A 24,853-nucleotide genomic window follows, 5' to 3' on the forward strand; every position below is an offset into this window, starting at 1 on the left:
TTTTAAAAAAAGATTTTAGTTCTCCGAACATCGCAGAAACCCATTTTATTGTCAGATTTTTCAGTTTTGATCCGCCATGGATGCAACTTCAGTTTCGTTGTTGGCGGTATCCATCGATTCCTCTTGATGGATTTGCTTCGCATCTGTATCTACTTCCGTTTTAATATGGTGAAAAGCTAACCATCCGTCTCTCCGGGGCGCTTGTCGTTTAGCCCACAGCTCTAAAAATCGCCCTCGTCCAAGAGCTTCATCAAATCCAGCTTTTGGAAGTAGCGTTTCAATCATATCGTACACTCCAGGAGGCTTCAGTTCAGTGTATTCTGTGAATGTCTCTTTTAGATAGCTGCTCTGTTCGATCTGACTGTGTTATTCAATAACGTTACCTTCGTGAATCCATTGCTCAGTTGGCCGTTCAAAGTCAATGATAACATCAGCCGTACGTTGATGTCTCAGTTCAAACCCTTCGCCTCTTTTGAAGATAAGAAGAATCTCTTTAGAAGAACTGAAATACGGACTAGGTCTGTCTTGTAATACATTGGACAGCGTCTTTTTGAACCACACCAGATTTTCCACGTATGTACAACCTGGAACACGTTCAACATCGTTAAATACAGGTACAAATCACACAACGATGGCACAATAAATATCTTACCAAGTGAATACATCATTCGCACTACATCTGCCTGTGTTGATTTGTGTGTCCACATAAAAATCAATCCCGCTGACATATGCTGTAGAACATTTTCCATCAAAGACATCTACCGGAACGATAATAAAGGTTAGCAGCAAAACCACCATCGCAGTTAACGTGTAGAATCGGTGAACACACCATGTCTGTAAGGCTCCAAGTACAGCGGCCATCATTTCGCCCATCCGCTACATAAAACTCCCACGGAGGATCTATTAACATGCCTTCGATAGGTGACTGTGATGATGCCGCCTCAGTTTGGGACATGACTTCATCCAACACGGACACACAATCGTTCATGTCCTTCATTTCCCAGTATGCTGTTTTTGGTTCGGTGGCCGATGCCCGCTTCGAATTATATAGCCCTCGCATTTGTTTGACTCCACTGAATAAGTCATTTGGTATAATGTATCTAGAGATCAAATCGTCTGGAGTATCAGTCTTCGGCTTCACTTTCTTGACGCCAGAAAAGAAGTTGGCCAAAGATAGTTGCGTTGGTTTTTTGGCGACTGGAGCACTGGTGGTAGGTGCAACAGTCGTTGTTGGTGTATTCTGAGTCTGCCTTCTCAGCGACATATTGCTGTAAAAAAAAAAAATTAGATGAAAAACATTATAAAGTACATATTGACCACCTCACTTTCCACTTACAGCTCTGTCGTTATCAAGCCCTTGCGCCATTGCTTCTTCAATTCGTGGTATTTTCGTCTGACATCAGGATCTTGGAATCCCCTGAATAAAACAAGTTAAACACTGACATACTTTTGGTTGTGTAAGTAAGCATCCATCAAACTTACTCAACGAATTTGCGGTATTCTTGCAGACTCTCTTTCCATTCCAAATCCCAGTTGCGCCGCTTCAACGTTATCGCTGATGGCTCGTTGGCAAGCATAAATGCTTCTTCGTCACTGAGCAATCTGAAATTACCGACTCCTATATTTTGTTTGACTAGTAGCGCTATATCTCCTGATTTGGTTGCGGTAGATTTGTGTACACGGGGGGCTGCCTTGGGTCTTGGCGCTGCTGGCTTCTTTGCAACAATGCTAAAATGGTTTCAGTTAGTTTAATCTTCTTCGATGATTGCAACAAAATGTCCTTGCTCTTTTACCTTCCACTTCTGTTGTGATATTCTTTCAGCCATTGATCTACTTCTCTCTCAATTTCTTTAACCTCGTCAAGGTCCCATGCTGAGCTAAGTGCCGAGGTAGCAGCTTCTCCAGCATTGGTTCGATTTTTGTCAACCATTTTAAGCTTGCCGTCGACTATTGCGTAAGCGTCGTCTTTAATTTTCTTGGATTGAATCAATTTGCGATAATATGCACTGCATTGATACCCAGCCTATTGTAAAGTACGTCAGTACAGGTCTATCAATTCACCACAACTGTCCTAAAACTCACTCGGTGTGGAATCCCCATGCTAAAAATTCCCCAGGATGCGCCAATTCTGTAGCCTTTTTCTTTCCATTCCTCCATTCGCTTCATGAAGTTATCATGGTCAGTTTTTGTGAAACTTCCGTTGCTTTGTCCTTGAGCCGGATCTGAATAGTGAAGTGTTAATACGTGGCTATCAATGAAGTTTATCAAGTTGATTACAAATGCTTACCAACGAAACGATAATAAAATGCTTCTGGATTCTAGTTAGGCAAAGGGCATAATCATTAGAATTATTCCTTGCCAAAAACGTATGCATTTTTACTCACAAGTCGACGTATCTCCCAAGCGTGAATGCGCGCTGGAGACCAAGTTTTGACACAGTCGTGCGAAAATGTGTTTTCGCCCGGTACTTTTGTCCTTACAACAGATGACTTTTCAGTTTCCTCTTCATCATTTGCTGGGATGTCCTGTTCTGAAGGCTCGGGACTCCTTCTATCATTTGCAACCTCCTTTTCGGTGTCGGTGTCGTCGTCTGGTATCATAAGGGTATCATCATCTTCTTCTTCTGGCTGTGCTTCTAGTTGCTCCAATAGAGTGTTTACAACAGGAGATGGCATGTCGTCGAATGATGGCGTCCCAGGTAAGGTTTCTATCATGTCCTCGTCTTCGGATTGGACATCGTCTTCAGGAGCCATCTCGGCAGCCTTCTTCCAAAACTCTTCGTCAGAGTCTACCTTTTTGTTCTCTTCCTTCTTCACTTTAGGTTTGTCCTTCATCATGAAACCCCAGTGGATTTGGTGATGTTTTGAGCTGCCTTCGCCATGGGCACATGCTTTGTCACAATAAGGCTTGTTAGGTTGTTTCGAGATATGTGACTAAAGTTCACCTTGTTAGCATACGCTATTGTATTTAAGTAGGTATATAAAATTTGCTCTATGATCTTACGTCTTGTAATTTGTCAGCAATGTGATCTGTCACGTTGCATTTGCTACCTTGTACTGCACCGTTGGAAGGTTTCAGTGCCTGTCGCTTTGTTGAATTGTCTTCTTCAGATCCGATTCTTCTTTTGCGAGAAAGAGACAGTAGATCTTTTTTGGGAGGCTTTTCTTCGGTTGTGGATTTTTCGAACCGAGTAAGGTTAAATTCCATGGTACAAGATTGTAATTGGATTCCACAACAAGGCGACGAAAGAAAAAAAAAAGACGCGTATGATACACGAAAAATTTCAATCACGAAAAATGTAATTGGCGGCAGTCAAATTTATGGAAGCTGCCCTGTGCAAAATTAAAAGGTTGGACCTCCGTCGAAAGCAGAATGCAATGTGTTCTACGTGATAAAGACAACATGACAGAGTAAACCTAGCAAAAAATGATGTTATGAATGATGCTATTTTCAATTACATTAAATACAATAACGAAAAAATGGAGTAAATGGGGTTCACTATTAGGTATAGGGAGGTTATCTATGCTATTGACTCGCACCGTGAGAGCGTTGCCTCCAAGTTGGTTTCTTCGTTCGGCTTTATACTTGAGGCTTCTCCATTACCAAGACCTTCTCGTACCATGGCTTTCTTTCTCCATTTTTCGCCAAACTTCATGCAGACTAAGACATTGACAATATTAAGAACATTGAGGCCAGCTAGAATTGAAAACAATATACCAGGTCCAATAGCGTCCAAACACTGAATGGAAAATGCAGTGACGATAGCTGCGGCGACGGTTCGGAAAAAGTTATTAACTGCGATGGCGCTTGCACTCCTGCCGGGAGAGCTGTCTACAAGATAGATCGAAGAGGCATTGAAGGCACACATTTGTCCTAAGCCGTATACGAACAAGGAGATCATTGGTAGCCAGACACCCACGCCTTTTTGCGTGCTCCATCCATATCCAAGGAATCCAAGAGGCAAAAGTATCACAGATGGAAATGCGGCCAAGAGTCTGTATTCCGGTGCCACTTTACCATTTGTTTGTCTTTTCCTACGTGCGAGAAGATAATCTGAAAACTTTCCAGATGCGATGGATCCAACCATGAGTCCGAAACCGAATGGAAGGTAGCAAAGTCCTATGATTAAATCATTGTAGTGGTATAATTCTGTGAAGGTTTGTGTAATGGTAGGATTCTAAAATAGAATATATTTCCCATTGTTTAATTCATAGACAGAAGGTAACAAGGGAAGTATAGGGTGTACTGCTTACCATAAAATATAGTGATCCAAATATGACTGAGTTATACATGGTGATGACCATAACGTTAGGATAACTCAGTAGACCGATCATCGGTTTGAATGGCGCGAAAACACGCTTAAGTGTGCTTTCTTTCTTAGCGGTTGCTTTCAGCTCGGATAGATCTGCTTCATCCAACTTTTTCTTTCTCAAAGTTTCTGGTAGGAAGAACAGCACCATCACGAACAGTAAACCTCCCACTATAGCAAGGAAGTAAAAATTGGATCTCCAGCCCAAAAATTGTCCAAAAATTCCTCCTAACAATGGCCCTTCAATGCGAGAACAAACAAACGATTAGTATGCAAATCATGACAATGCTGTTTCTGTCCTTACAAATTTACCTATGACGGGCCCACATAGCGGTCCGATGTAAAAGAATCCATAGGCAGTGCCTCGTTCTGCAGTGGGAAAGACATCTGAGATGACACCAGCGCCTAAATTGCAGGATCAGAATCATGGTTATAGTTTTGCCGTCAGACAGGAAAAATTTTTACCAACAGATTGCCCAGCAGATGCACCGCAGGCTTGAATAGCTCGAAATATAGCCAGGAGCACAATGTTGTCTGTTATAGCGCATATGATAGATGCAATGATGAAGATAATTATGCTGATCAAATACATGCGCTTTCTACCGTAGATGTCGCTAAAACTGGCCCATACCAGAGGCTATGATGATACTATGACTTAGTGATTAGAATCCTAGAATTCACGTAAAGGTTTATACCACTTACACCGATACCCAGGAAGACCACATAGGTCGAAACAGTAGCGTTGACTGAAGCAGTTGATGTGTGTAGTGCATTTGCGATATCCACCAGACTAGGCATGTAGATCATACTTGCCAGTGGGCCAAAGACACCACCTAATGCTACGACTAAGATGATAGCATTCTTCTTTGACCGGGAGTAAGCCATCGGGTCGTCCTGAATATATATATCTCCCATAGACGTTTTGAACCATTTTTGTATGCTTTGTTTCTTGCTGGATGTTACAATTTCTTTAGACGATTGTTTTGTACCAGGAACTTGCTCGTCATGACTTAGACGTGCTAATGATGGCTGCCCTTTTTCTGTGTCAGGCATGCTACTGGTGATATTTTCTAATGTGAATTAGATCAAAGGATAAAATTTGAATGTGTAAAGTCAAATAAAGGAAAGAGGAAAGACAAAGCGTATTACGCAAGCCATTATATGGCATTCTGAATTGGGATATTAGAGTTGCCGCGATTCGATTTTTACTATATCTGAATTTTTTTTAGGATTGTTTTTAAAGTGGCCGAGCGAACGGTCGTGTATATCATTTTACTGATCCGAAGGGTCAACATAACTCCGCAGTCGAAAACACCTTGTCAGAACTATATCTTGATCAAATCGGCCAACACGGTATGTGATAAGATGACCATTATTCAACGAAGAGTACTGTAAGTCCAGCCAATGTAATTTTCACCGCGTAGTGGGTTGTATTTTCCACTTATAGGAGAGAGTACGTCGGAAATCAACGGTGCTAATTCGATATGTGCGGCAAAAACATTTTTGCGGTAAGCTCCGAGCATCCACAATGAAAGTTCGAAAACTATGGTCTGGGCGTGGCGTACCATTCGCCCGTATTTCTCCTCATAATCACACACTATGCCACAAGTACACATCGTTGCGAAAGCGGAATATGTGCCAAATATATATGCTAAAATACGCTTTATGTAATATACAGTGCATTAGGATGTCTCGGATGATCATCACACGTTATTGCACCAAGATCAAGATTAGTATACAGGCGGCTATAAGCACTGTAGTGGCCTGCAGCTTACTGGAGCTGGAAGTGTAAAGGGAAGTGTAATTAGAGTTGAGTGAGGTAGCGGGTAGTATTCTCCGTTGGACAATATCTGGACGCGGAAGTAATTAGACGCTGAACTATGACTCAGTACTAGTAATTTCTCCATCTGTCAAGATAATTTACCTGAAACGTTGCAACCGGCCGACATTTTGGAGCAACCCAACGAACTTTCAGAAGACGTATTATAGAACACAGTGACATTGCTTATCTCTAGAAAAGCAGATTCGGTTGGTGGGCCTTTGCTATAATTGATGTTACCGTCCGTCCAGTGGTTGAAGGACACTCGTCCTGGAGCTGATGGTACATTTGTAGTTATGGTCTCCACAAGCTGACCGTCTAAATAATAGTTGATGGCAGAAGGAAACCAATCGAAGCGATATTCATGGAAATCCTGTCAAAAAAAGAACATGTTGGTATTAATATAATCTGTTCAGGGTCAACTTCTTAGCATCAGCTGTCACGTTACATCGGTAGGATTCATTGGCTCAGTGTACCGCCTTAATGTTTCATAAGCTGCTGATCCATTGGCGTTATATATTTGTGGTTTGACCGAGAGGTACACCTGCCATGGATCATGGATTGCACTGAGAGTTTCCATGTCAATTTCGCTAGTGTCATTCTTGTACAAGTAAAATGCGGATACAGTTCCGGGAACAGCCGTAATCTTCATATTTGCTCTGAAAGAACCATAAAGGAAGTTCTGACTATGGGCGCCGCGTAAAGAAATGGTGAGCATCTAATCTGTATGAAACTAAACATGGCTTGCAGAGCAAACTACGAATGTTTGGTACACCATACCTGCTAGTACTAATGGAACCACACTTAATATCACCGTTATCGTTTGTAACAGCAAGTCGCAGGTGTCCGTCGAGAATATCAGCATTGTCTTTGCTGAACACGCGGTCCAAAGAGTTTTCACGTTTGGCAGGAATAGTAAATGTCGATACTACATAGTTGTTATCTAAATGTATGCTGTCTTGATATGTTGTAAAGTCCGAATGCCACACATTGCTCCAGTAGTTATTGTTTTCGTCGGTGAAGCCGCAATCGCAAACTATTGGCTCCAATTTTTGCTGGACCGTGAGTTTGGCCAACAGTAAGAAGGTCAAGAGTCGGGAGATGAACTTTGCCATTGCGACAATTCTAGCTGCACAGTATTGTTGCAGAAACTAAAGAAATAAGAGTGGTAATGAATAGAAGGCGATACACACCCATTTTTTTTTGTTCTTCTAGTAAAATAATAAAGCACCGAGACCTGCGCTATATTTCGGCCGGTTTTACTTTCTGGTGATATGATTCCTCCGACGAAAGGTGTGAATAAATTTTTCTGGTAAAGGACAACAAAAATCTCAAGCAGAGGCTAGATTATAACAAAGACAACTCAAAATACTTTGGGACAAGGAGATCATTCATAAAAGTACTTTTTCCCATTTCTGCTCTCTCTTTCTCCTACGTAGCCCGTCCTACATCTCTGGCTATGGGCTGTACCACATCAAAGTGCCTCAACTGTGATCAAGACTACGAAACTGAAAATGAACCAATATCGCGATTACTGAGTAACTTCCAAACCAGTGTCACGTTTGTATATGACCAGGAGAATCTTCCCAACGGCTATCTGAGTAGACTTTGCGAGATTTATGGACAGCGAACATAAGGAAGCACTTTCAAATGCAGGAGACTGTTTTGTGCTGGATGATGTAAAGAAAGCGTCCACATCCCAAAATGGAAACTGTAAAACCGTGAACAGCCAGCTGACGTCAGGCACCCGCACTGCAATTGTAATATGCCTCTCCCAGAGCGTCGCCAAGCAGCGGCACTTTGCACTCTCCTTTCGTTGTTGCTAATTCTCAAAAAATGAAGGTTGCTGCAATCACCACCCTCGTTGCTGCTCTTTTCGCTGTTTCAGCTGACGCTCTTGCCAGGTAAACATAGCTCAATATAAAAAAAAAAGTTTTGCAGCACAGGCTCTGTTCGGGATGCCAAGCAACCGAAGACTTGGCATACGGTGCACGTTCCAAATACTGAACTCCCGCGTTATTCTTTCATAATAGAGTTCCTATCAAGAAAGTCTCTGAGACCTCTGCTGACAGAGCTCAACGCTACACCCATACCCGCGAGTACTTGACCCAAAAGTACTTCGGTGCTCAACGCCACCAGGCCCAGCAAAACCAGATCGCGGCCCCTGACGCTAATGGCCGAGTTGAACATGGTGTTCCTCTCTCCAACTACATGAACGCCCAGGTATGAACTATAGTAACAATCAAACACCTTTATAACTGTCACGCTAACAGCAGCTTGTCTCAATAGTATTATGGTGAAATTGAGATTGGTACACCTCCTCAAACTTTCTCTGTTGTCCTCGATACTGGTTCTTCCAACCTTTGGGTTCCCTCCACTCACTGCAGCTCCATTGCTTGCTTCCTTCACCGTCGTTATGACTCCACCAAGTCTGATACCTACAAGGAAAACGGAACTGAGTTCGCTATCCAATATGGTACTGGTAGCTTGGAAGGCTTTATTTCTAATGTAAGTAAACAACACTTTCCACATTAAGTAACATTGTGTTGTCCAAAATATTGACACTTTCAATGCAAAAAAGGACGTATTGAGAATTGGAGACATTAGCATCGACCACCAGGATTTCGCAGAGTCTGTCAAAGAACCAGGTTTTACTTTTGCTCTCGGCAAATTTGACGGTATTTTCGGACTTGGATTCGATCGCATCAGTGTTAAGGGCGTTGTCCCTCCTTTCTACCACATGGTCAACCGTGACCTCATTGAGGAGCCTGTTTTCTCCTTCTACCTTTCCAATGCTAATGAAGGTGGTGACGAGTCTAACGGTGGCGAGCTTGTCTTCGGTGGTGTTGATGATGCTCACTTCACCGGCGATATCCACTACGCTCCCGTCACTCGCAAGGGTTATTGGGAAGTTGAATTGGAAGATATCAAGTTCGGCGGAGAAGCTATTGGACTTGACCCCATTGGTGCTGGTGAGTAACATAAACAATTCCCATAGCAGATGCTTTGGCGCATGGCCATATATGCTAATATTTATTTTGCCACTAGCCATCGATACTGGTTCATCCCTCCTCGTTGCCCCCAGCGATGTTGCCGAATTGATCAACAAGGAACTTGGCGCTGAAAAGAACTGGGCTGGTCAGGTAAGTTGATTGCTGTTCTTCACCAATGCCCCATTTACTTCCATAGCTTTATTAACATGTCATGTGCGCATCTTTATCATTTTTAAGTACACTCTTGACTGTGCTACTAAGGCTAACCTTCCCGACTTCTGCTTTGTTTTCAACGGCAAGGATTTCTGTTTGACTCGTAAGTTTCATTATCTTTGGTCATAGTTACTTATTAAAACCCAAATTCTAAGCTAATATATCTTTTATTTCTATTCACAGCTGAGGACTACATTCTTGAAGTTCAAAACCAGTGTATCTCAGGCTTCATGGGTCTCGATATCCCTGCCCCCGCTGGCCCACTCTGGATTGTTGGAGATGTCTTCTTGCGCAAATACATCTCTGTGTATGATTATGGTAACAGCCGTGTTGGCTTTGCCAAGGCTCGTTAAATATATGTACTGACTTTTCGTAAATATCTATAAGCGCTGATCAATAAAGCAGCCTTGCATGTTAAAGTACCTGTTGTAATTGAATTTTGAATGATAAGGATGGTCTTAATGTCTGAAAGTCTGGAAACTATGAACTAGTTCATAGACATTTAACTTGATTTCAAAAGTTGGTGATGTCGAAGCATAGCCGTACACTTTTCATGACCATGAGATGACCAATATACTTACTGATACGGTCGAAACAATACAATATGACCGTTCAAACAACCCCTGTCGACAGCTCTTTACCTGCTTTCATCAACAGGATCTGTTGAACGCCCAAAAACCCGCTACCGACCTTTGCGATGCATCACTAGACAGCTTCAACAATATCTGGCCACCACATTTCAAATAGCAACATACACATCCTGTCATCTTTGAGCTGATAATTTGAAATTATGGTTTTATTTTCGAAAATGACCCGCCAATTCCTTTTTGTAGTAAAAAAGTTTTGTCAAATAGAAATGAGCTTTCCCATTGTGAAACGCAACAAGGAGCTGATCTCCACTTAGAACTTAAGCTGGTGGGGGAATTGACCCTTCTTGAGGCTGAAAGAAGCACCAAGGTAGTGACGGAGGTGGGGGACACCTTGGACAGCAGCAAGGATAGCCTTGTCAACAGCCTTTTGGTCAGCAGCCTTGGACTCGGGGTAGACAGCCTTCTTTTGTTCACCCTCGAAGAACTCTTCCTCAGAACCCTTCTTGTTGCTGACAGTCTTCTTGGTGAAGTAAGCATCGTTGAACTTCTCATCAATCTGATAAAGGTAACAAGATGATGTTAAAATCGCCATATCAAAACTCATTACCTTCTTTGCTTCACAAGGATTCTTACCTGAGCCTTGGAAAGGTCAACCTTGGTGGAGGTAGCAATGACATAGGCAGCGTTGACACGCTTCATGGGGACACCATTGACCTTGTAGGGACCAGTGACCAACAAAAGACCGGAGTCGAGAGTCTTGAGGCAGACGACACGCTTACCACGGAAACGACCAGCAAGGAGGATGAGGACAGTTCCGGGAGTGATGCTGCTGCGGACGGAGGCAGCCTTGGCAGCCTTGCGAGACTTCTTGGGCTGGGGAACGTCCTCAGCAGGGTAGAAGCGGCTAGCCTTGTTAGCGGGAACAACACGCTTCTGTCCACCCTTAAGTTCGACAGTCTTATCAGCGGCGTTGTCCTTAGCGGCAGCCTGAGCCTGGGGCTTGGCGTGCTTGTAGAGACCTTTCTTAGCATAGACAGCGCTACGGCTGAAGCGTGCTACACCAGGAGCAATGAAGTTGTTTCTAGGTGCGTGGGCCATTTCTAACTGCAGGTTAAGAAAATGAGAGATGGTTAGTTAAAGCTGAACGGCGATTGGGAAATGTGGTACAGTAGTCAAATGCTTCAGTTTCGAGTAATTGCTCAATGGGTGAAAAATTGGCTATAATGTTCAATTCGCTATATGATCGTAATGGCGGCCATTCGGTTGTAATTGACAGCTGGATACTTTACATATCCGCATTTTCCAAGATAAACATAGCGATGTATTGTTGCTAATGTAAGTTGATGAAGCATTGAAGGCATTCATAGCGTCGTTGGCGATGGATGGATGGATGGATGGATTGCCGCCTTTCGCAAAATTATCTCGATGTACGATCATTCAACGCTTTGTAAAAATATCATCCGTATCCATTTCGTCGTCTATTCACCAGTCGAACTACATATCCTTCAACCAAAGTATGATGGATTTAGTACCTTCAAAGTGGAAAAAGAGAAAGATCCTTCTTTGGGCAGCTTCCTGGGCCAATTATTACCGCTCCTCCATGCTCAATCTTGCTGGCGGAGGGTTTACCGCCGCTGTTTCGTCACCATAAATATTTAATTTAATTAAGAATATAAAATTGAAATTTAATTGCCGCTGAACTTGGATCATGCCCCTGAGCTGATCCTCCAAAATGCGGCGGTTATTCAGCTGAGCAATTGCATAAGATACTGTGTAGTCCAAATACTTTGCCGACAACCGCGCGTTGGTTACAAATAAAAAAAACGAGAATGCTAGTTACGTTGAAGGTATGCAATCGAATTTTTACATTTAATCCTAATGTCGTTAACCATAGTGGATTATTTGTAGGAACTTCAGTAGAATACGTACACACTAGTGCCACCACAAGTAGCCTACTATAGCCAGTCAACGCCTTTTATTACCACAATGTTTCCAGATACCGTTGAAAAGAAGGAGATCACAGATTGTACCGTGTTATATGTTCCCATGAATATATATGTTCTGATATGAAATCTAACTTCTGAATACTGAAACTTCAACGGATGTACAAGTGATCAAGGCATACAAAAATTAGCTCTTCTCATCTATGGATACCTCAAATTTGACTTTTCACTTGTTCCTGATATGCGAACAAGCAGCCCCATGCAGACGCTGAGCATCCATTTCTTGGGTAGCCTTCAATTTGCGGCGTACGATCATCATCTCAGTACCCGTTTTTCTTTTATCTCACAAACACAATTATTTTATATTGACTTGACACATTGGCTTAGTACTCGCGTCTTAATGATCTGTCTGTGTCATTTTTATTTGATTTTTGGGACTGCAAAAATGCCGCGGAGTAACTGTTGCTTCTTTGTTTTCGTCAAAAGCGATGATATTCACAGCGCATACAATAAGCTCCTTGTGGTCACTTGCCTTGCCTATCGTGTCTTGCTTAAGCAGCTCACACTTGGCAACTCCTTCCAGCACGCCAGCTAAACCAGGTACAGAATGTTGTTTCCGGATATTATTATGCATACACTGGTCAAATGCTTATAATAATGCATAGCAAATCTACCATCTACAACATGGGTTATCACTTCTCTTGATCCATCGGCTCGTGATACACTTTGTGCGCGCCAGGTGGACTTCTGCAGTTCAAACTGTGTTGGTGCCACTGAAGTCCTTAGGAAGTACGAGCTACCTTTCTATTTGCTGATCCTAACCTATCGCGGTAGACACTAAATCATCATCTCCCAGTTTCTGCAATGCCACAACTTTAGCATTTGCGTGCACTTGCAAGGTAGAAGTCCTCATTTATAGTTCTTAGAAGTGGATCAAATTCCGGTACTAACGAAGTCGCAGCATCAACTGTCCGACTCACTCAAATGGCAGTGGCCTGTCGCTGTTGCAGATTGCCAGGGGAAGCTTGAAGAGTGTCAGAGTAAATGCGCCGCAGAGCCCGACCCATCACGAAATTCTTGCACGTATGATTGCATCAGCTATTACCAATGTGGCACATCCAATGCACCACCAGCGTACCTGATGACCAACAATATTACAGATGTTCCTGCTTACAGTGCGCCGTCACCAACTCATACTTTGGGGCCAGGAGGGTCGATACCCAGCATGGAAACACACGCGCCTAATCCATCGAATTCCACAAGTGGGTCCTTCAAGTCATACTCGCTTAACGTACTTCCTACAGCCCTGGCTTTCTTTGTTTACATATCTTCCATTACTCAAGCATAACTGATATACAAAATGGCTCTTTTCCACTTCTACAAAGTGGTTATGTGTACTACGTAATTTCAGCGATTGCATTAGCGGTATTGTCTCATTTGTTCTATCGAGCAATCTAAAGTAATAACTTCAATAATGGAATAAACTCATATTTGAAATGATCATGCATAATCAAATAGAAGTTAGACATTGTGTTGCTTTCAATGATAAATATCCAAATTCGCCATGTTTCAACTCGCTTTCCGGACGGTAGTTGTAATATTCTAGCTTTAAATAAATTGTTTACTTGAAATTCACGGGTAACTGCCAGCAAATAAACGGTAAAATGAAGAAGAAGACAGGGTGGTATACAACAACATAGATGTGAAGGTGCAGATAGATCAAAGAGCTTGGTAGCACTTGAAAAATTATAGATCTGCAGGTCGCTGCCTTTGATCGCTGATCCAAGCTTTACCCTATATAATTATTTTTTTTTGGTTAATCAAGTGTCGTTAACATTAATCCACACGATCATAGAAAAAGGGAGGACATCTGCTGATCAGTTGTGTTGTAAACTGCTGTCTAACGCATTTGACCTAACACCAGCTCAAATTAAATTTGTAGTGCCAAACAGTTGATGTGTATAGGGGGTATCATAGAAAATCTTAGTGAATTTGAATACAGTGGTAGAAAATTCGAAGTCTTCCAATTTAGATACTAAAGAAAGACCACTCATCCCCTTATGTCATCATCGAAAGAAATGAATTAGAAAAGGATTCCACGAATTGACGCTGCACTATCATTCAAAAAAAGGAGGTCCTATTTGTTTCCAAGTCGTACGATCGACAGGGCTGGATTGCGCTGCCAAATGGCTTAATCAGCACCATTCTTTATTATTTTTCATACACTCAAGGTCAGACCGAAAAAGCCAAGAGGTGCATGAAAATTCGTGTAACATTACAAGTGGAAATTGCCTCACTCGTCCAAGTATGGTAACGAAGAGAACTAGGACTAAGGAAGAAGTGTAGAAGGCATTCATCTAGGTGAAATCCATAATGTAGGTTGAAGCAAGGACTTCGGTCAGGGTAAGAAATACCCAATTTTGCGCCAGGTTGTAAATATTTCAATGATCGACGAATGATCCGCATGGAAAGAGGCTGGGGGATCTCCCTTTTGGATTGCGCAAAAAAAATAAAAAATAAAAATTAGTGCCAAGTCGTTCGGTTTATCTATTTTTCGTTTCTCTTCCCCTTGCAAAAGTAAATAGTGATGCAATCAGACAGGCCGAATCTACCTTCTATCAAACCTTTACTGGCTGAGACTGATCGCATACCCACTATTGCAGGTAACGCTTTGTGGGAACAGGACTCCGCCAATAGACCATTTCACATCTGACATTGTTCTTCATTAGCAGGGCCAAGTCGCCAACTTAATCATGGGTCGCGCATGTATGGACATAGACGGCATTACAGCGAAAGTATGACTGGCTCATACCCGTTCGCGCACTCTGCTGCCGTAGGTAATGGAAGTTGGTCTAAGCAACCAACTTCCGCCTTTGCATTGCCCAGTGCAGTCAACCAAGCGCTACCTCCCCGTCCTTCTGCACCCCAATCATACCAACCTTATGAGCAACCATCATCGTACGTTACAGCTATGGATCTGTCGATGCAAGCGAGGCCAAATTTAGTTCCCGCCAACAATTCTGTATATTTACAACATCCACTTCAGCCACCGCAGTTGGTGAAGAAACAGTACACACATGGAAGGTCACTATCTGATTTTAGTCACCACGTTCATCGTGCAGAATCTTCTTCTTTCATACAATCGCATCGTCGAGCCATCTCAGCGACGACATCGGAATATGTGCATAATCAGAAGATGGAAGAAGATGTCGAAGAAGAAGATTCCGAACGATCAGGCTCGGCGTCTCCCCCCAGCCAATTTGCTGATTCGCCTGCTGGTTCAGGCCGATACGCCTGCCCTTATTGCCAAAAAGCCTTTAGTCGACCGAGCTCACTTCGAATTCATACATACTCACACACTGGTGAAAAGCCTTTCCAATGCCTTCACCCTGGTTGCGACCGCAAATTCAGCGTACAAAGCAATATGAGACGACATTTACGAGTTCACAGGCTTAGTGGGAAGTGAACCTGTAAAAGTGATTTTAAGCCTCGCAGGTAGCCGAAAATAACACAAACTTTCACAGTCATGTTCCATATACCTGTATACATTTTCAACTCTCTTTGTAGCCGTATGGATAGTGTTCATTTTGTAACTCCAGTACGCTTGACCCAGTTATATACCATTGTGTCTCTCTTTTTCTGCTTTTGTACACACATTTCAATAAGACAATGCATACGATGCATTTTTCAATCATTTCTGGAATAAAACATTATTTTATCATAGTTCTTTGTTCAATTTCTCCATAAAAGTTCAAGTAAGTCCCCCTTCTACCGATTCGTAAAGCCCTGTGATCGGAAAACCTAGAAAGGGGCAAAGCGATGCAATTGTTTGAACCGTCATGAATGTGTTGTTATATTTATTGTTGGGTTCTTTGGGTGCTCAAAAAAAAAAAAGGGCAAGGAGTGGAAAATAACTCGAATGCTATATATTATACAGGATCAGGTCGTCTTTATCGGTTCTGTTAAGAGTTTCGTAACCTTTCCAATACCCTTTGTCCGACCTTCGCGAAATATCTATTATTAAGTTGGTTAGTGACTATCTTAAGTTTGATAAACCATGCAAAGCCAACTTACAATTCTAGCACCAACTTTCAGCCACTCCGGGCACTTGATGAACTCAAAGGTCTAAACGATCCAATTTTAGAAAGAAAGGACTAGGTTTCATACAGCTCATCGCATCAAAATATACATACCACCGTCGCTCTGTCACCTGTTCGCAACACTGTCTGATCTAGGTTGACAATTCGAGCAGTCTGACGCACGGATCCGCAGTGAACCATAGCTTGATATTTCTGTCCAATGGTTGTAGAGTGGTATAGGACGAGGACCTCAGCCTCAAACTGACGACAAGCTTTTGGCATTGGCGCATCTTTATCGTGTGAGAGCATTACCATTCCCTTTCGGATCTGGCTGCGCCGTATTCGTTTCAAAGCTAACGTTACACCTTGGCCAGCCGAAGCTGCTGGTACATTGACTCGCTTTCGCTGTATACCTTTTATCGCTGTCGGTATGAAATGGCCAAGTGAATCAGGTCCTAGTAATAAGTTGTCTCCAATGTGAGCCACACCGGAAATAACTACTCCGGAAACGACGGTCCCAACAAATGGTACTGAGAAGGTGTCAGTAATTTGATATTCAAATGGTAGCGAGCTGTCGTATTTTGCCTGAGAAGGGAGGATATTTAAAAAGTTGCGAACCAAGCTCAATCCTTCGCCAGTGACATTAGAGATTTGAAATATTGGGCACAGGCGCTCACTCACAAAGTTCGCCTAAATGCCCCACCAAAAAATCGTTATTGTGTGTTTACCAGAGCTACCAAATTGCTCTTCAGAGCCTTACCGCAGTTACTACTACATCCTCATTGGTCTTTATGAACATTGGGATTTTCCGACAACCTGGCGACTTGAGAATTTTGACCAACTGCTTGATGGTGCTTTCCAAGATATTTGGAGGACACATATCAATCTTTGTGATAACTACCAGCACTGGAATTCCAAGTGAAAGAGCAAGACCAAGATGCTCTTTTGTCATTCCAATAATACCAGCGTTCGCTCCCACCTAAAGGTTTCTTTGTCAGTACTATCTAGAGGGCATTAGTTTCGCCAACTAATGCTTACCATTAACAGGACAAAGTCCGGTGCACAGCCAGTCATGCCGAACACAGTGGTCTTTAAGTACTTTTCGTGACCAGCGAGATCTACGAAGCTGACTACCTTCGAAGCTTGACTGCAAATGTCTTCCCATGTCAGCTTCCGTCCTCCGTTGCTTGGATGTGTGATAGGTATGGATTTCGAATTGAAGCCAAGGATCTCCATTCCTACACTGGATGTTCGTCCTGATTCTACTTCGTGCTTATGTCTACAAGAAAAACGTCAATAACAAACACCATTTTTGCGAATTTTGATGGCTCAGTTGTTATTACCTAAAAAGGTTGAGTCGGGCCTTTCCTCGCCCATCGTCAAGTACACCTTTGGTCAAAACACCAAGCAAAGTGGACTGGTATACGGCAAAACAATTGTAAGTCAAAAATAGACAATTAACGTTCAATTTCGACGTCAATTTTCAATACTGTCTACCTTTCCAGCATCCTATATGCCAAAGGAAATCAATAAAAAAACAAGTATCGTTTAAAGAAAACGAAATACATCGTGTCCATTTCCGACAAAAGTGAATGCTACAACTTACAACATTGCCTACAACGGCCACCCTAATTTCCAGAATACTGTCAATGGTCGGATTCTTCTTTCGTATCATGATATGTGCCACCTTGGTTATTGGAAGATCATTCTTCTTCGCCTCCTCAGGGGCTTTCTCTTCAGTGACGTATTTGGTCTTGATCTCAGGGAAAGGATTTTCGCTAATATTCCGCTCATCCATAATTGCATAGTCTGCATCTACTTCAACCAGAATTTTTTCCAAGTTGGTCAACGCACATTTCAGATCCTCATCGCTTAGATTCATCGGCGAACCATCGTCTAATATGGACAAAATGCCACACTAAGTACCACTCGTTACAGAGCGAAATCTCCGACAGATCATTGATATGCCATTTATCTAACATACCTTCAAGACCGATTTCCATCATGAATTCTCCATGGCCCTCTATGAGACGATCCTCAATCATTTTCTTGTATTCCTCAGTATCTCTATCTGTCGGGTCCAATAGTTTGGACTTGAGGCCATCGATTTGAGATGATTAATCGCCGATTGAATAAGTTTGAAGCATATTCGGTATAGGTACTCACCTTGCGGGGGCGATTTTGTTCAGCAAGCTGAGCAATATCATGGTCCAACTCTAGTTCAGCAAGATCAAATTCATGATTAGGATCGAACATGTTGGTGGAGACAGCCTTAGAATCAGAGCCATTGAGTCTAGCATCAACTAATTTGGAAGCTAATTCCGTGACAGTGTCGTCAGTTACGGGTCTATTATCACCCAAGTTATGCCTCGAAGTGAGTTTCTCGGACGCTGTCATACGTGTAATACAATAAAGTTTGGGAGCAAAAGGTCGCATATGAGCTTCTCATTATATGCGACCTCTCAAAGCAAGTCACACCCTGAGTCAGTCATCAGCCGCAGCTCACCGGTAGGCACTGCGGTACAATGTGTTCTGACAGTGCCAGACATCAATGAACAGATCATTTCTTATACTTGTGGCTACTGTTCGACCATTTTTTTTAAACAAACGTACACCATGTGGTTATCAGGCGATCATGCCGTCCATTATTTCAAATATTGCATGTGCGAAGATATAGTGCTATATAGTATGTACATCAGGAGCTTGGTTTCTAATTGTGAAGGGACATTCACATTGTGGAAGAGGGTTTAAGTAACAGTGCCTTTTAGGTATGAGCAATATCGTGCGCGCAGCTTACATCAAGTTGTTTGACTTCGCCTTGAAGGTCTTTAATCACCGCCTGATGCAACATAGAGAATTGATACGTTAGCAAAGACGCCGTGTTAGCTAATGCTTCCAAATAATTGCCATTCATTTTAATACATACTGCGAGAGCTTCAGGATTGGCGCCATTCTCACATAAAGACACACATGTCGATAACGCTTGCTTACTCAGTCCCGTGTTCAAAATGTTGGAAATTTCGAAAAGAGCTAAAAGGGAAGAGCATGTAAGTACTAGTGGCAGCGTTAAAATCGAGATTAAAACAATTTCATACTGTTCAGTGCCTCCTGTGCTTCTAATGATCTGATCTCATCCATACTCTGCGCGTTGGTGAATAACTGAGAAAAAGTGCTGGCGGAAAATAGGTTACCTTGAATCTGCACGTGACTCACGCATTTCATTTCGTTAACCCAAAAATGGTGCCCCTACTGACTGGTTTTGTCTTTGAATCAATACAATTTGACCAAGTAGTGCTGACTCATGGGGCCTTCACCACGATCATATTCTAAAGAACGACAGCGTTCGCCGTCTCCTTCTTACAAGCGTAGGAAACACTCTCATAGAGATCGGTACGGAGATTCTCACCGGTCGCGAGAAGAAGACAGACATCGATCGCGGCGAGACCGCAGTAGCGACAGAGATAGGTCACATCGATCAAGGAACGACGACGATCACAGAACTTCGTCGAGATCAAGATCATCACGGCACGACGACCGAAGATCTAGCCATAGATCACGATCCCACCATAGACGAGAAGACGAAGTAAGATCCAATAACCGCCACGATACTCCAAAATCATCCCACGATCGACTTCATTCACCTGCATCACCTATGCGCAAACCAGATAGCATCAATCAAGATATAGATAATCTGGATAAAGCTCGCGAAACTCCCAAAGCACCTGCTGCTGAGGCTGGTTCTAGTCAGGTAAGTGTTGTTCAAATACAATGATTTTCAATTCTCATACCCTAATATCGTGTGTTGCTTTAGGCCATGCAAGAAACTGCTGCTCTTGCAGCCGACGAGAAACAACAGCAAATTGATAGAGAAGAGGTCATTCGTCAACGACGTGAGAGAGTTGAACAATGGCGTAGAGAGAGAGAAGCTGCCAAGCAAGCTGAAATGCCCGAAGGCGAATCTAATGCTCAACCCTCAGAAGTTGCAAACGATACCAATGAAAAAGTTGATGTTCAGGCTGATGGAGAGCAAGCAGAGGCAATGGAAGACGCTATGGACGAAGATGCTGAACCCGCGGAAAACGATACAGGAAAAAATTGGAGCTTGGAAGATGATGAAGATGACGATACAATGGCTGTAGATAATGAACAACAACAACCTGTTCCAGAACTTCCAGATGATGGAAAGTTCCTTGCGTTGCCTAAGCAGGATGATGATGCTGAAGACGAAAAGGCAGAATCTCTTGTCTCCAAACCCCCTGTTCGACGAAACATGATGACTATTGGCAAGGGATTTGGTAAACCTATGGCATCAGATACGACACAAAACACGAGTCAATCTAACAATGCACCTACTAAATCGAAAATGCGCATTGGGTTTGGAATGGGGCTCGGTAATAAGCTCAACGGTCTTGGTGGTGCTAAGAAGACAGCTCCAAAGTCAATGAATGTAGATAAACAGCCAAGCAATGCAGAAAAAGAGCAAGAAAAAATGCAAGTTGATCATGATGATGATGTTGACCCGCTGGAAGCATATATGGTGGATGTCGATGCGGCAGTTCAACGACTCAATGATGAGGACCTGGTAAAGTTGAAAAGTGGCTCTTCCAAATCTAATGGAAAAGATGGTCGATTGTCTGATGACGACGACGATGGCCAGCCAGTGGATAAAGATGATGATGATAGTGACATTGGATCCGATCCAGAAGATATCCTAGCTATGGCGGCTAAGCGAGTTAAGAAGAAGGATCTTGCTCCTGTAGATCACTCGCGAGTGGAGTACGAGTTCTTCCGAAAAGACTTTTACATCGAACCCCCGGAACTGAAAGAGCTCACTCAAGATCAAGTTGACCTGCTCCGTATTGAGTTGGACGGAATAAAAATTCGAGGTGTAGACTGTCCAAAGCCGATTCAAAAGTGGACCCACTGTGGTTTACCATCAGGCTGTCTTGAGATCATCCGTAAGCTCAAGTATGATAAGCCTACTCCTATTCAATCGCAAGCCATTCCTGCTATTATGAATGGACGTGATGTGATCGGCGTTGCAAAAACCGGATCTGGTAAAACAATTGCGTTTTTACTGCCAATGTTCCGACACATCAAGGATCAGCGTCCTATAGAAAACGGTGAAGGTCCTATTAGTGTCATCATGACTCCCACTCGCGAGTTGGCGGTGCAAATCCATCGTGAATGCAAACCATTCCTCAAAATTCTCGGACTTCGTGCCGTCTGTGCGTACGGAGGATCGCCTATCAAGGACCAAATTGCTGATCTCAAGCGTGGAGCTGAAATCATTGTATGTACACCGGGACGCATGATTGATTTACTGTGTGCTAATTCTGGAAGGGTTACAAACTTGCGTCGAGTCACTTATATGGTGCTGGATGAAGCTGATAGAATGTTTGACATGGGATTTGAGCCTCAGGTACGTCTGCCTTGACTTGTTTTGCTCCGTAAGCACAAATGCTCAGCTTATTCAATATGCGTTAACCAATGTATAACCAATCGTTCTGTAGGTCATGAAGATCGTCAACAATGCTCGACCAAGCAAGCAGACTGTTTTATTCTCTGCAACATTTCCGCGGCAAATGGAAGCCCTAGCTAGAAAGGCTTTGAAACGTCCGTTAGAGATCACAGTCGGTGGCCGCAGTGTGGTATGCGAGGATGTGACTCAAATTGTGGAGGTTCGAGAGGACGAATCAAAATTTGTGCGCTTATTGGAAATTCTTGGCCAATTCTACAATAGTGAGAATGAAGATGCAAGAACCCTCATTTTTGTCGATAAACAGGAAGCAGCTGATAACCTTTTACGTGACCTGATTCGACGTGGTTACATGTGCCTATCACTGCATGGAGGAAAGGTATGTTTGGGATAACCCTGTTTGCTGAAATAACGACCATTATTCTAACCGCTCTATTTTATTTTGGGTAGGATCAATTGGATCGCGATAGCACTCTTTCTGATTTCAAAGCTGGTGTATCCAATATTCTCATCGCTACATCTGTAGCCGCTCGCGGTCTGGATGTTAAGCAACTCAAGCTGGTTGTAAATTACGAATGTCCCAACCACATGGAAGATTATGTTCATCGTGTTGGTAGAACTGGTCGTGCAGGTAACAAGGGTACAGCTTATACTTTCATTACGCCTGAACAAGATCGATATGCTATGGATATTGCCAAAGCACTTAAACTTAGCGATCAACCTGTGCCAACCGACCTACAAAAACTAGTAGATGAATTTCAAGAAAAGGTCAAAAGTGGCAAAGAACGGATCTCAAGTTCCGGATTTGGAGGCAAAGGTCTGGAGCGACTGGACAAAGATCGAGACATGGTCAAAAAGTTCCAGAAGAAGGCATATGGTGGCGAGGATGATGAGGAATCTGAGGACGAAGCTGAGCATTCTCTCAATGTGGAGTTTAAAGCTGTCCAGGCGGATACTCGGGCCGGTGCCCGAACAGACTCAGAGCCCAGCGGACCAACGCCACATGCATTTGCTACACAGAGTACAGAAGAATTAACGCCGCAAGCTCTGGCGGCCAAGAAGGCGGTAGAGCAAGTAGCTGCAAGAATCAACGCTCTCTCATCATCTGCTAATAAAGGCGGTCGCAAGGCTCAAGATATCATTAACGACATCAATTCCAAATATAAAGAAACGGCCGTTAAGCAAGACGAAGATGCTAAAGAAGGTAACCCAGGATTTGCTTATGAAATTGAGATCAATGATTATCCTCAGAAAGCAAGATGGCGGGTAACAAATAAGGTAAGATGGTGTTTCTTGGTATCACTTTCACTCATGTTTTCATCATTTATCTAAATCAACTTGTTTCTACCCGTTCTTTAGGAAATGATCACTCAAATTATCGAAGTCTCTGGAGCAGCCATTACTACACGTGGTACATACTTTCCTCCTGGTAGACAACCGGGTGCAAATGAACGAAAGCTGTACTTGTTCATTGAGGGAGATAGTGAAATGGTCATAGATAAAGCCAAGAATGAAGTCAAGCGGATATTGATGGAGGCTACCGTTGCTCAAATGGAACAGGACGCTCGTACAGGTGGTGGAGGAGCTACTGGTAGATACTCAGTTGTGTAAGCAGCCCTCGAAGTTACCCTTTAAATAAAAAAAAAGATGCAATTATCAAATGTCAATTGTAAACTGTTTCAAGAAGAATACGAAAGGCTGGAGCCATAACGAAGATGTTGTCGGTTAATATTCTCCGTTTCTGGCTGCCAGCTACACCAACTGTAGCCAAGCATTATGACAGGGAATCGCTCAGGCATTATACAGAGCGCTCCACAATGTATTTCCCGTCAACGACGGCATGATAAGAAGCAACGCAATATAAAGGACGTAAGGATATGGAGGGTACATTGTGTACAAACCAGTCAGTAAATGTGTCGCCCAGACTTTGCAACACAACCTTAAATCAAATTTCACATATAAAAGGACGATTCTCCCGTCGACGTTTAAATTTTTTCATTTTGTCTGACAAACAGCATTTAATGGATATAAATTTTATAAGCTTTCATGACACATCTGATGAAAGCAAGATACTATACGCATCTGACAGTGTTACCGATGTTCTTGGTTACAATCCGGAAGACGTAGTGGGGAGATCCGCGTTCGAGTTTTTGCACCCGGACGAAGCACCTACCATACGACGATTAAATATGGCAAGAATTCAAGCACAAGAAGTATCCGCTCTAACTTATTGCCGATATAAACGTTCTGACGGAGAGTACGCGGATGTTGAAGCGATCTTTCACTACTGCTATGACGTTGTCATACTGGCCACATTCCTTCGACGACCAGAGACAGAGAGGCATTACGTTCGTGCTCAATCCGCGTTGACATTGCACATTATAAAACCCGATGGCTCATTAGAAATGGTCCAAGGATCAGAGAATCAAGAACGAACTATGGGACTACAGATCGAACGGTATAACTGGGACGACACGCAAAGAAGCCTGGAACCACGATTCGCCGTGATATTGAATCGATTTACACGCTCTCTCAGTATTCTATTCGTCAGTCAAGCTGCACAAGAAATGGTTGGCGTACGGATCGAAGACGCTATCGGAAAAAGTTTTTTTAACTATGTTGACCCGCGAGACCAGCCACAGCTCAGGGATGCTCTAGAAGAAGCAAAAACAACAGATGAATTTGTGCATGTATGCTTCAATTGGTGCACGAGAGGTCATGTGGTCTGTCTCCTGGAGGGTATATCAAGCTGCACAAGCGATGGTATTGTGGTGGTATTTCGGAAATGCATAAAGCAGGATATCGAATAGATGCGGTGTTGAGGATGGCAAAGATCTCTATATATTGTGTTTTTTTCCTTGCCTTCTTATGCTAGGCATGTATTTGGCTTCTTCTTGTTTTCTTTGACGCCTAGCATCGAGGGCTGCCTTGTATAATCTTGTTCTACATATATAAAAAGAAACCTAATAGCCTGTTACCGGGATGCAAAGTTGGAAGTATTGGCAACGTATCTTTACCTTTTCGGTAATCTGATTTTGCTCATGCTGAACTCTGAATTTTAAACCGATAGCGTTTGCCGTTTTATTTAGTAAATACTGCATCCTAAAGAAATCCACTTATCAAGTGTTACAGGACCCGTAGATGGTATCCACATACCCTCAAGGTGGTCGGTTACATAGGTCGGTACGATTTGATCCCCGTAAACAAGTGGATTCAAAACCATGGGCTCCTACAGGGACAGTAATATGACTGGTTGAGGCCAGCTCCTCAAATAGTCGAGTGGTATTTCCATGTTCGGTCCAATTGCATTTAGATGCCAAGAAAACTCATTTTTCTTCAACGCGTTAGAAGTCATTATTGGCATGTCGTAGCTGACTCTGATGCAATTCATTTTGTGAATCGTACCCTCCATATTTCAAAGCAAACAT

The 24,853-nt window shown here is 42.9% G+C and overlaps 10 protein-coding genes across 10 annotated transcripts; 5 read left to right on the top strand and 5 right to left on the bottom strand.

Annotated features, from left to right (window-relative positions):
• K450DRAFT_223403 (uncharacterized protein) lies at positions 1-3,239 on the bottom strand. The gene is made up of 11 exons (XM_051586055.1): positions 3,004-3,239; positions 2,385-2,933; positions 2,288-2,318; positions 2,083-2,222; positions 1,794-2,023; positions 1,483-1,728; positions 1,337-1,417; positions 830-1,268; positions 653-758; positions 384-584; positions 1-320 (listed from the first exon to the last, which is right to left on the bottom strand). The coding sequence occupies exons 1-11, from the start codon at positions 3,205-3,207 to the stop codon at positions 61-63; spliced, it is 2,487 nt and encodes an 828-aa protein (XP_051448395.1). The 5' UTR covers positions 3,208-3,239; the 3' UTR covers positions 1-60.
• A 31-nt stretch (positions 3,240-3,270) lies between these two features.
• Positions 3,271-5,829, bottom strand: K450DRAFT_223413 (uncharacterized protein). Its single transcript, XM_051586056.1, has 5 exons — positions 5,012-5,829; positions 4,775-4,946; positions 4,622-4,714; positions 4,254-4,549; positions 3,271-4,177 (listed from the first exon to the last, which is right to left on the bottom strand). The coding sequence occupies exons 1-5, from the start codon at positions 5,360-5,362 to the stop codon at positions 3,521-3,523; spliced, it is 1,569 nt and encodes a 522-aa protein (XP_051448396.1). The 5' UTR covers positions 5,363-5,829; the 3' UTR covers positions 3,271-3,520.
• A 115-nt stretch (positions 5,830-5,944) lies between these two features.
• K450DRAFT_223415 (uncharacterized protein) lies at positions 5,945-7,382 on the bottom strand. Its single transcript, XM_051586057.1, has 4 exons — positions 6,909-7,382; positions 6,577-6,814; positions 6,234-6,501; positions 5,945-6,159 (listed from the first exon to the last, which is right to left on the bottom strand). The coding sequence occupies exons 1-4, from the start codon at positions 7,241-7,243 to the stop codon at positions 6,020-6,022; spliced, it is 981 nt and encodes a 326-aa protein (XP_051448397.1). The 5' UTR covers positions 7,244-7,382; the 3' UTR covers positions 5,945-6,019.
• A 482-nt stretch (positions 7,383-7,864) lies between these two features.
• K450DRAFT_223421 (uncharacterized protein) lies at positions 7,865-8,576 on the top strand. Its single transcript, XM_051586058.1, has 2 exons — positions 7,865-8,032; positions 8,162-8,576. The coding sequence occupies exons 1-2, from the start codon at positions 7,965-7,967 to the stop codon at positions 8,355-8,357; spliced, it is 264 nt and encodes an 87-aa protein (XP_051448398.1). The 5' UTR covers positions 7,865-7,964; the 3' UTR covers positions 8,358-8,576.
• K450DRAFT_223423 (uncharacterized protein) lies at positions 8,064-9,787 on the top strand. The gene is made up of 6 exons (XM_051586059.1): positions 8,064-8,351; positions 8,418-8,636; positions 8,710-9,100; positions 9,177-9,271; positions 9,359-9,437; positions 9,518-9,787. The coding sequence occupies exons 1-6, from the start codon at positions 8,340-8,342 to the stop codon at positions 9,685-9,687; spliced, it is 966 nt and encodes a 321-aa protein (XP_051448399.1). The 5' UTR covers positions 8,064-8,339; the 3' UTR covers positions 9,688-9,787.
• A 270-nt stretch (positions 9,788-10,057) lies between these two features.
• K450DRAFT_223431 (uncharacterized protein) lies at positions 10,058-11,510 on the bottom strand. The gene is made up of 3 exons (XM_051586060.1): positions 11,457-11,510; positions 10,558-11,028; positions 10,058-10,480 (listed from the first exon to the last, which is right to left on the bottom strand). Exons 2-3 carry the CDS (start codon positions 11,020-11,022, stop codon positions 10,235-10,237), a joined length of 711 nt encoding a protein of 236 aa, XP_051448400.1. The 5' UTR covers positions 11,023-11,028; positions 11,457-11,510; the 3' UTR covers positions 10,058-10,234.
• Positions 11,511-15,793: 4,283 nt separating this feature from the next.
• On the bottom strand, positions 15,794-17,924 carry K450DRAFT_223442 (uncharacterized protein). The gene is made up of 8 exons (XM_051586061.1): positions 17,553-17,924; positions 17,444-17,455; positions 17,290-17,363; positions 16,985-17,225; positions 16,707-16,925; positions 16,061-16,636; positions 15,942-15,992; positions 15,794-15,881 (listed from the first exon to the last, which is right to left on the bottom strand). The coding sequence occupies exons 1-8, from the start codon at positions 17,826-17,828 to the stop codon at positions 15,807-15,809; spliced, it is 1,524 nt and encodes a 507-aa protein (XP_051448401.1). The 5' UTR covers positions 17,829-17,924; the 3' UTR covers positions 15,794-15,806.
• Positions 17,925-19,189: 1,265 nt separating this feature from the next.
• On the top strand, positions 19,190-19,826 carry K450DRAFT_223453 (uncharacterized protein). The gene is made up of 3 exons (XM_051586062.1): positions 19,190-19,529; positions 19,612-19,694; positions 19,758-19,826. Exons 1-2 carry the CDS (start codon positions 19,248-19,250, stop codon positions 19,630-19,632), a joined length of 303 nt encoding a protein of 100 aa, XP_051448402.1. The 5' UTR covers positions 19,190-19,247; the 3' UTR covers positions 19,633-19,694; positions 19,758-19,826.
• On the top strand, positions 19,447-23,092 carry K450DRAFT_223458 (uncharacterized protein). The gene is made up of 6 exons (XM_051586063.1): positions 19,447-19,529; positions 19,612-19,694; positions 19,758-21,368; positions 21,460-21,804; positions 21,876-22,703; positions 22,785-23,092. Exons 3-6 carry the CDS (start codon positions 19,761-19,763, stop codon positions 23,034-23,036), a joined length of 3,033 nt encoding a protein of 1,010 aa, XP_051448403.1. The 5' UTR covers positions 19,447-19,529; positions 19,612-19,694; positions 19,758-19,760; the 3' UTR covers positions 23,037-23,092.
• Positions 23,093-23,427: 335 nt separating this feature from the next.
• K450DRAFT_223462 (uncharacterized protein) lies at positions 23,428-24,429 on the top strand. Its single transcript, XM_051586064.1, has one exon. It carries the CDS (start codon positions 23,447-23,449, stop codon positions 24,233-24,235), a length of 789 nt encoding a protein of 262 aa, XP_051448404.1. The 5' UTR covers positions 23,428-23,446; the 3' UTR covers positions 24,236-24,429.
• The last annotated feature ends 424 nt before the right edge of the window (positions 24,430-24,853 follow it).

Source organism: Umbelopsis ramanniana (assembly GCF_025399195.1).
Source record: "Umbelopsis ramanniana AG unplaced genomic scaffold K450scaffold_5, whole genome shotgun sequence".
NCBI lineage: Eukaryota > Fungi > Mucoromycota > Umbelopsidomycetes > Umbelopsidales > Umbelopsidaceae > Umbelopsis > Umbelopsis ramanniana.

Excerpts from the sequence above, each read along its gene's own strand:
- K450DRAFT_223423 (XM_051586059.1), top strand. Across the intron at positions 9,101-9,176 it reads ACTTGACCCCATTGGTGCTG|CCATCGATACTGGTTCATCC; the intron begins GTGAGTAACATA and ends TTTTGCCACTAG. Across the intron at positions 9,438-9,517 it reads CAAGGATTTCTGTTTGACTC|CTGAGGACTACATTCTTGAA; the intron begins GTAAGTTTCATT and ends TTCTATTCACAG.
- K450DRAFT_223415 (XM_051586057.1), bottom strand. The coding sequence starts at position 7,243 with ATGGCAAAGTTCATCTCCCGACTCTTGACCTTCTTACTGTTGGCCAAA. Across the intron at positions 6,815-6,908 it reads GGTTCCATTAGTACTAGCAG|TCAGAACTTCCTTTATGGTT; the intron begins GTATGGTGTACC and ends CGGCGCCCATAG. Across the intron at positions 6,502-6,576 it reads AGCCAATGAATCCTACCGAT|GATTTCCATGAATATCGCTT; the intron begins GTAACGTGACAG and ends TTTTTTTGACAG.
- K450DRAFT_223403 (XM_051586055.1), bottom strand. The coding sequence starts at position 3,207 with ATGGAATTTAACCTTACTCGGTTCGAAAAATCCACAACCGAAGAAAAG. Across the intron at positions 2,319-2,384 it reads CTTGGGAGATACGTCGACTT|AATCCAGAAGCATTTTATTA; the intron begins GTGAGTAAAAAT and ends TTGCCTAACTAG. Across the intron at positions 585-652 it reads GCGAATGATGTATTCACTTG|GTTGTACATACGTGGAAAAT; the intron begins GTAAGATATTTA and ends AACGTGTTCCAG.
- K450DRAFT_223453 (XM_051586062.1), top strand. The coding sequence starts at position 19,248 with ATGGGGCCTTCACCACGATCATATTCTAAAGAACGACAGCGTTCGCCG. Across the intron at positions 19,530-19,611 it reads ACCATAGACGAGAAGACGAA|ATAGCATCAATCAAGATATA; the intron begins GTAAGATCCAAT and ends TGCGCAAACCAG.
- K450DRAFT_223421 (XM_051586058.1), top strand. The coding sequence starts at position 7,965 with ATGAAGGTTGCTGCAATCACCACCCTCGTTGCTGCTCTTTTCGCTGTT. Across the intron at positions 8,033-8,161 it reads TCAGCTGACGCTCTTGCCAG|AGTTCCTATCAAGAAAGTCT; the intron begins GTAAACATAGCT and ends CTTTCATAATAG.
- K450DRAFT_223431 (XM_051586060.1), bottom strand. The coding sequence starts at position 11,022 with ATGGCCCACGCACCTAGAAACAACTTCATTGCTCCTGGTGTAGCACGC. Across the intron at positions 10,481-10,557 it reads TTGACCTTTCCAAGGCTCAG|ATTGATGAGAAGTTCAACGA; the intron begins GTAAGAATCCTT and ends TACCTTTATCAG.
- K450DRAFT_223413 (XM_051586056.1), bottom strand. The coding sequence starts at position 5,362 with ATGCCTGACACAGAAAAAGGGCAGCCATCATTAGCACGTCTAAGTCAT. Across the intron at positions 4,947-5,011 it reads TGGTCTTCCTGGGTATCGGT|CCTCTGGTATGGGCCAGTTT; the intron begins GTAAGTGGTATA and ends GTATCATCATAG. Across the intron at positions 4,178-4,253 it reads TTGGATCACTATATTTTATG|AATCCTACCATTACACAAAC; the intron begins GTAAGCAGTACA and ends ATTCTATTTTAG.
- K450DRAFT_223458 (XM_051586063.1), top strand. The coding sequence starts at position 19,761 with ATGCAAGAAACTGCTGCTCTTGCAGCCGACGAGAAACAACAGCAAATT. Across the intron at positions 21,805-21,875 it reads TATCACTGCATGGAGGAAAG|GATCAATTGGATCGCGATAG; the intron begins GTATGTTTGGGA and ends TATTTTGGGTAG. Across the intron at positions 22,704-22,784 it reads GATGGCGGGTAACAAATAAG|GAAATGATCACTCAAATTAT; the intron begins GTAAGATGGTGT and ends CCCGTTCTTTAG.
- K450DRAFT_223462 (XM_051586064.1), top strand. The coding sequence starts at position 23,447 with ATGGATATAAATTTTATAAGCTTTCATGACACATCTGATGAAAGCAAG.
- K450DRAFT_223442 (XM_051586061.1), bottom strand. The coding sequence starts at position 17,828 with ATGAATCTAAGCGATGAGGATCTGAAATGTGCGTTGACCAACTTGGAA. Across the intron at positions 17,226-17,289 it reads GCCCGACTCAACCTTTTTAG|ACATAAGCACGAAGTAGAAT; the intron begins GTAATAACAACT and ends TTTTTCTTGTAG. Across the intron at positions 16,637-16,706 it reads AGGATGTAGTAGTAACTGCG|GCGAACTTTGTGAGTGAGCG; the intron begins GTAAGGCTCTGA and ends TGGGGCATTTAG.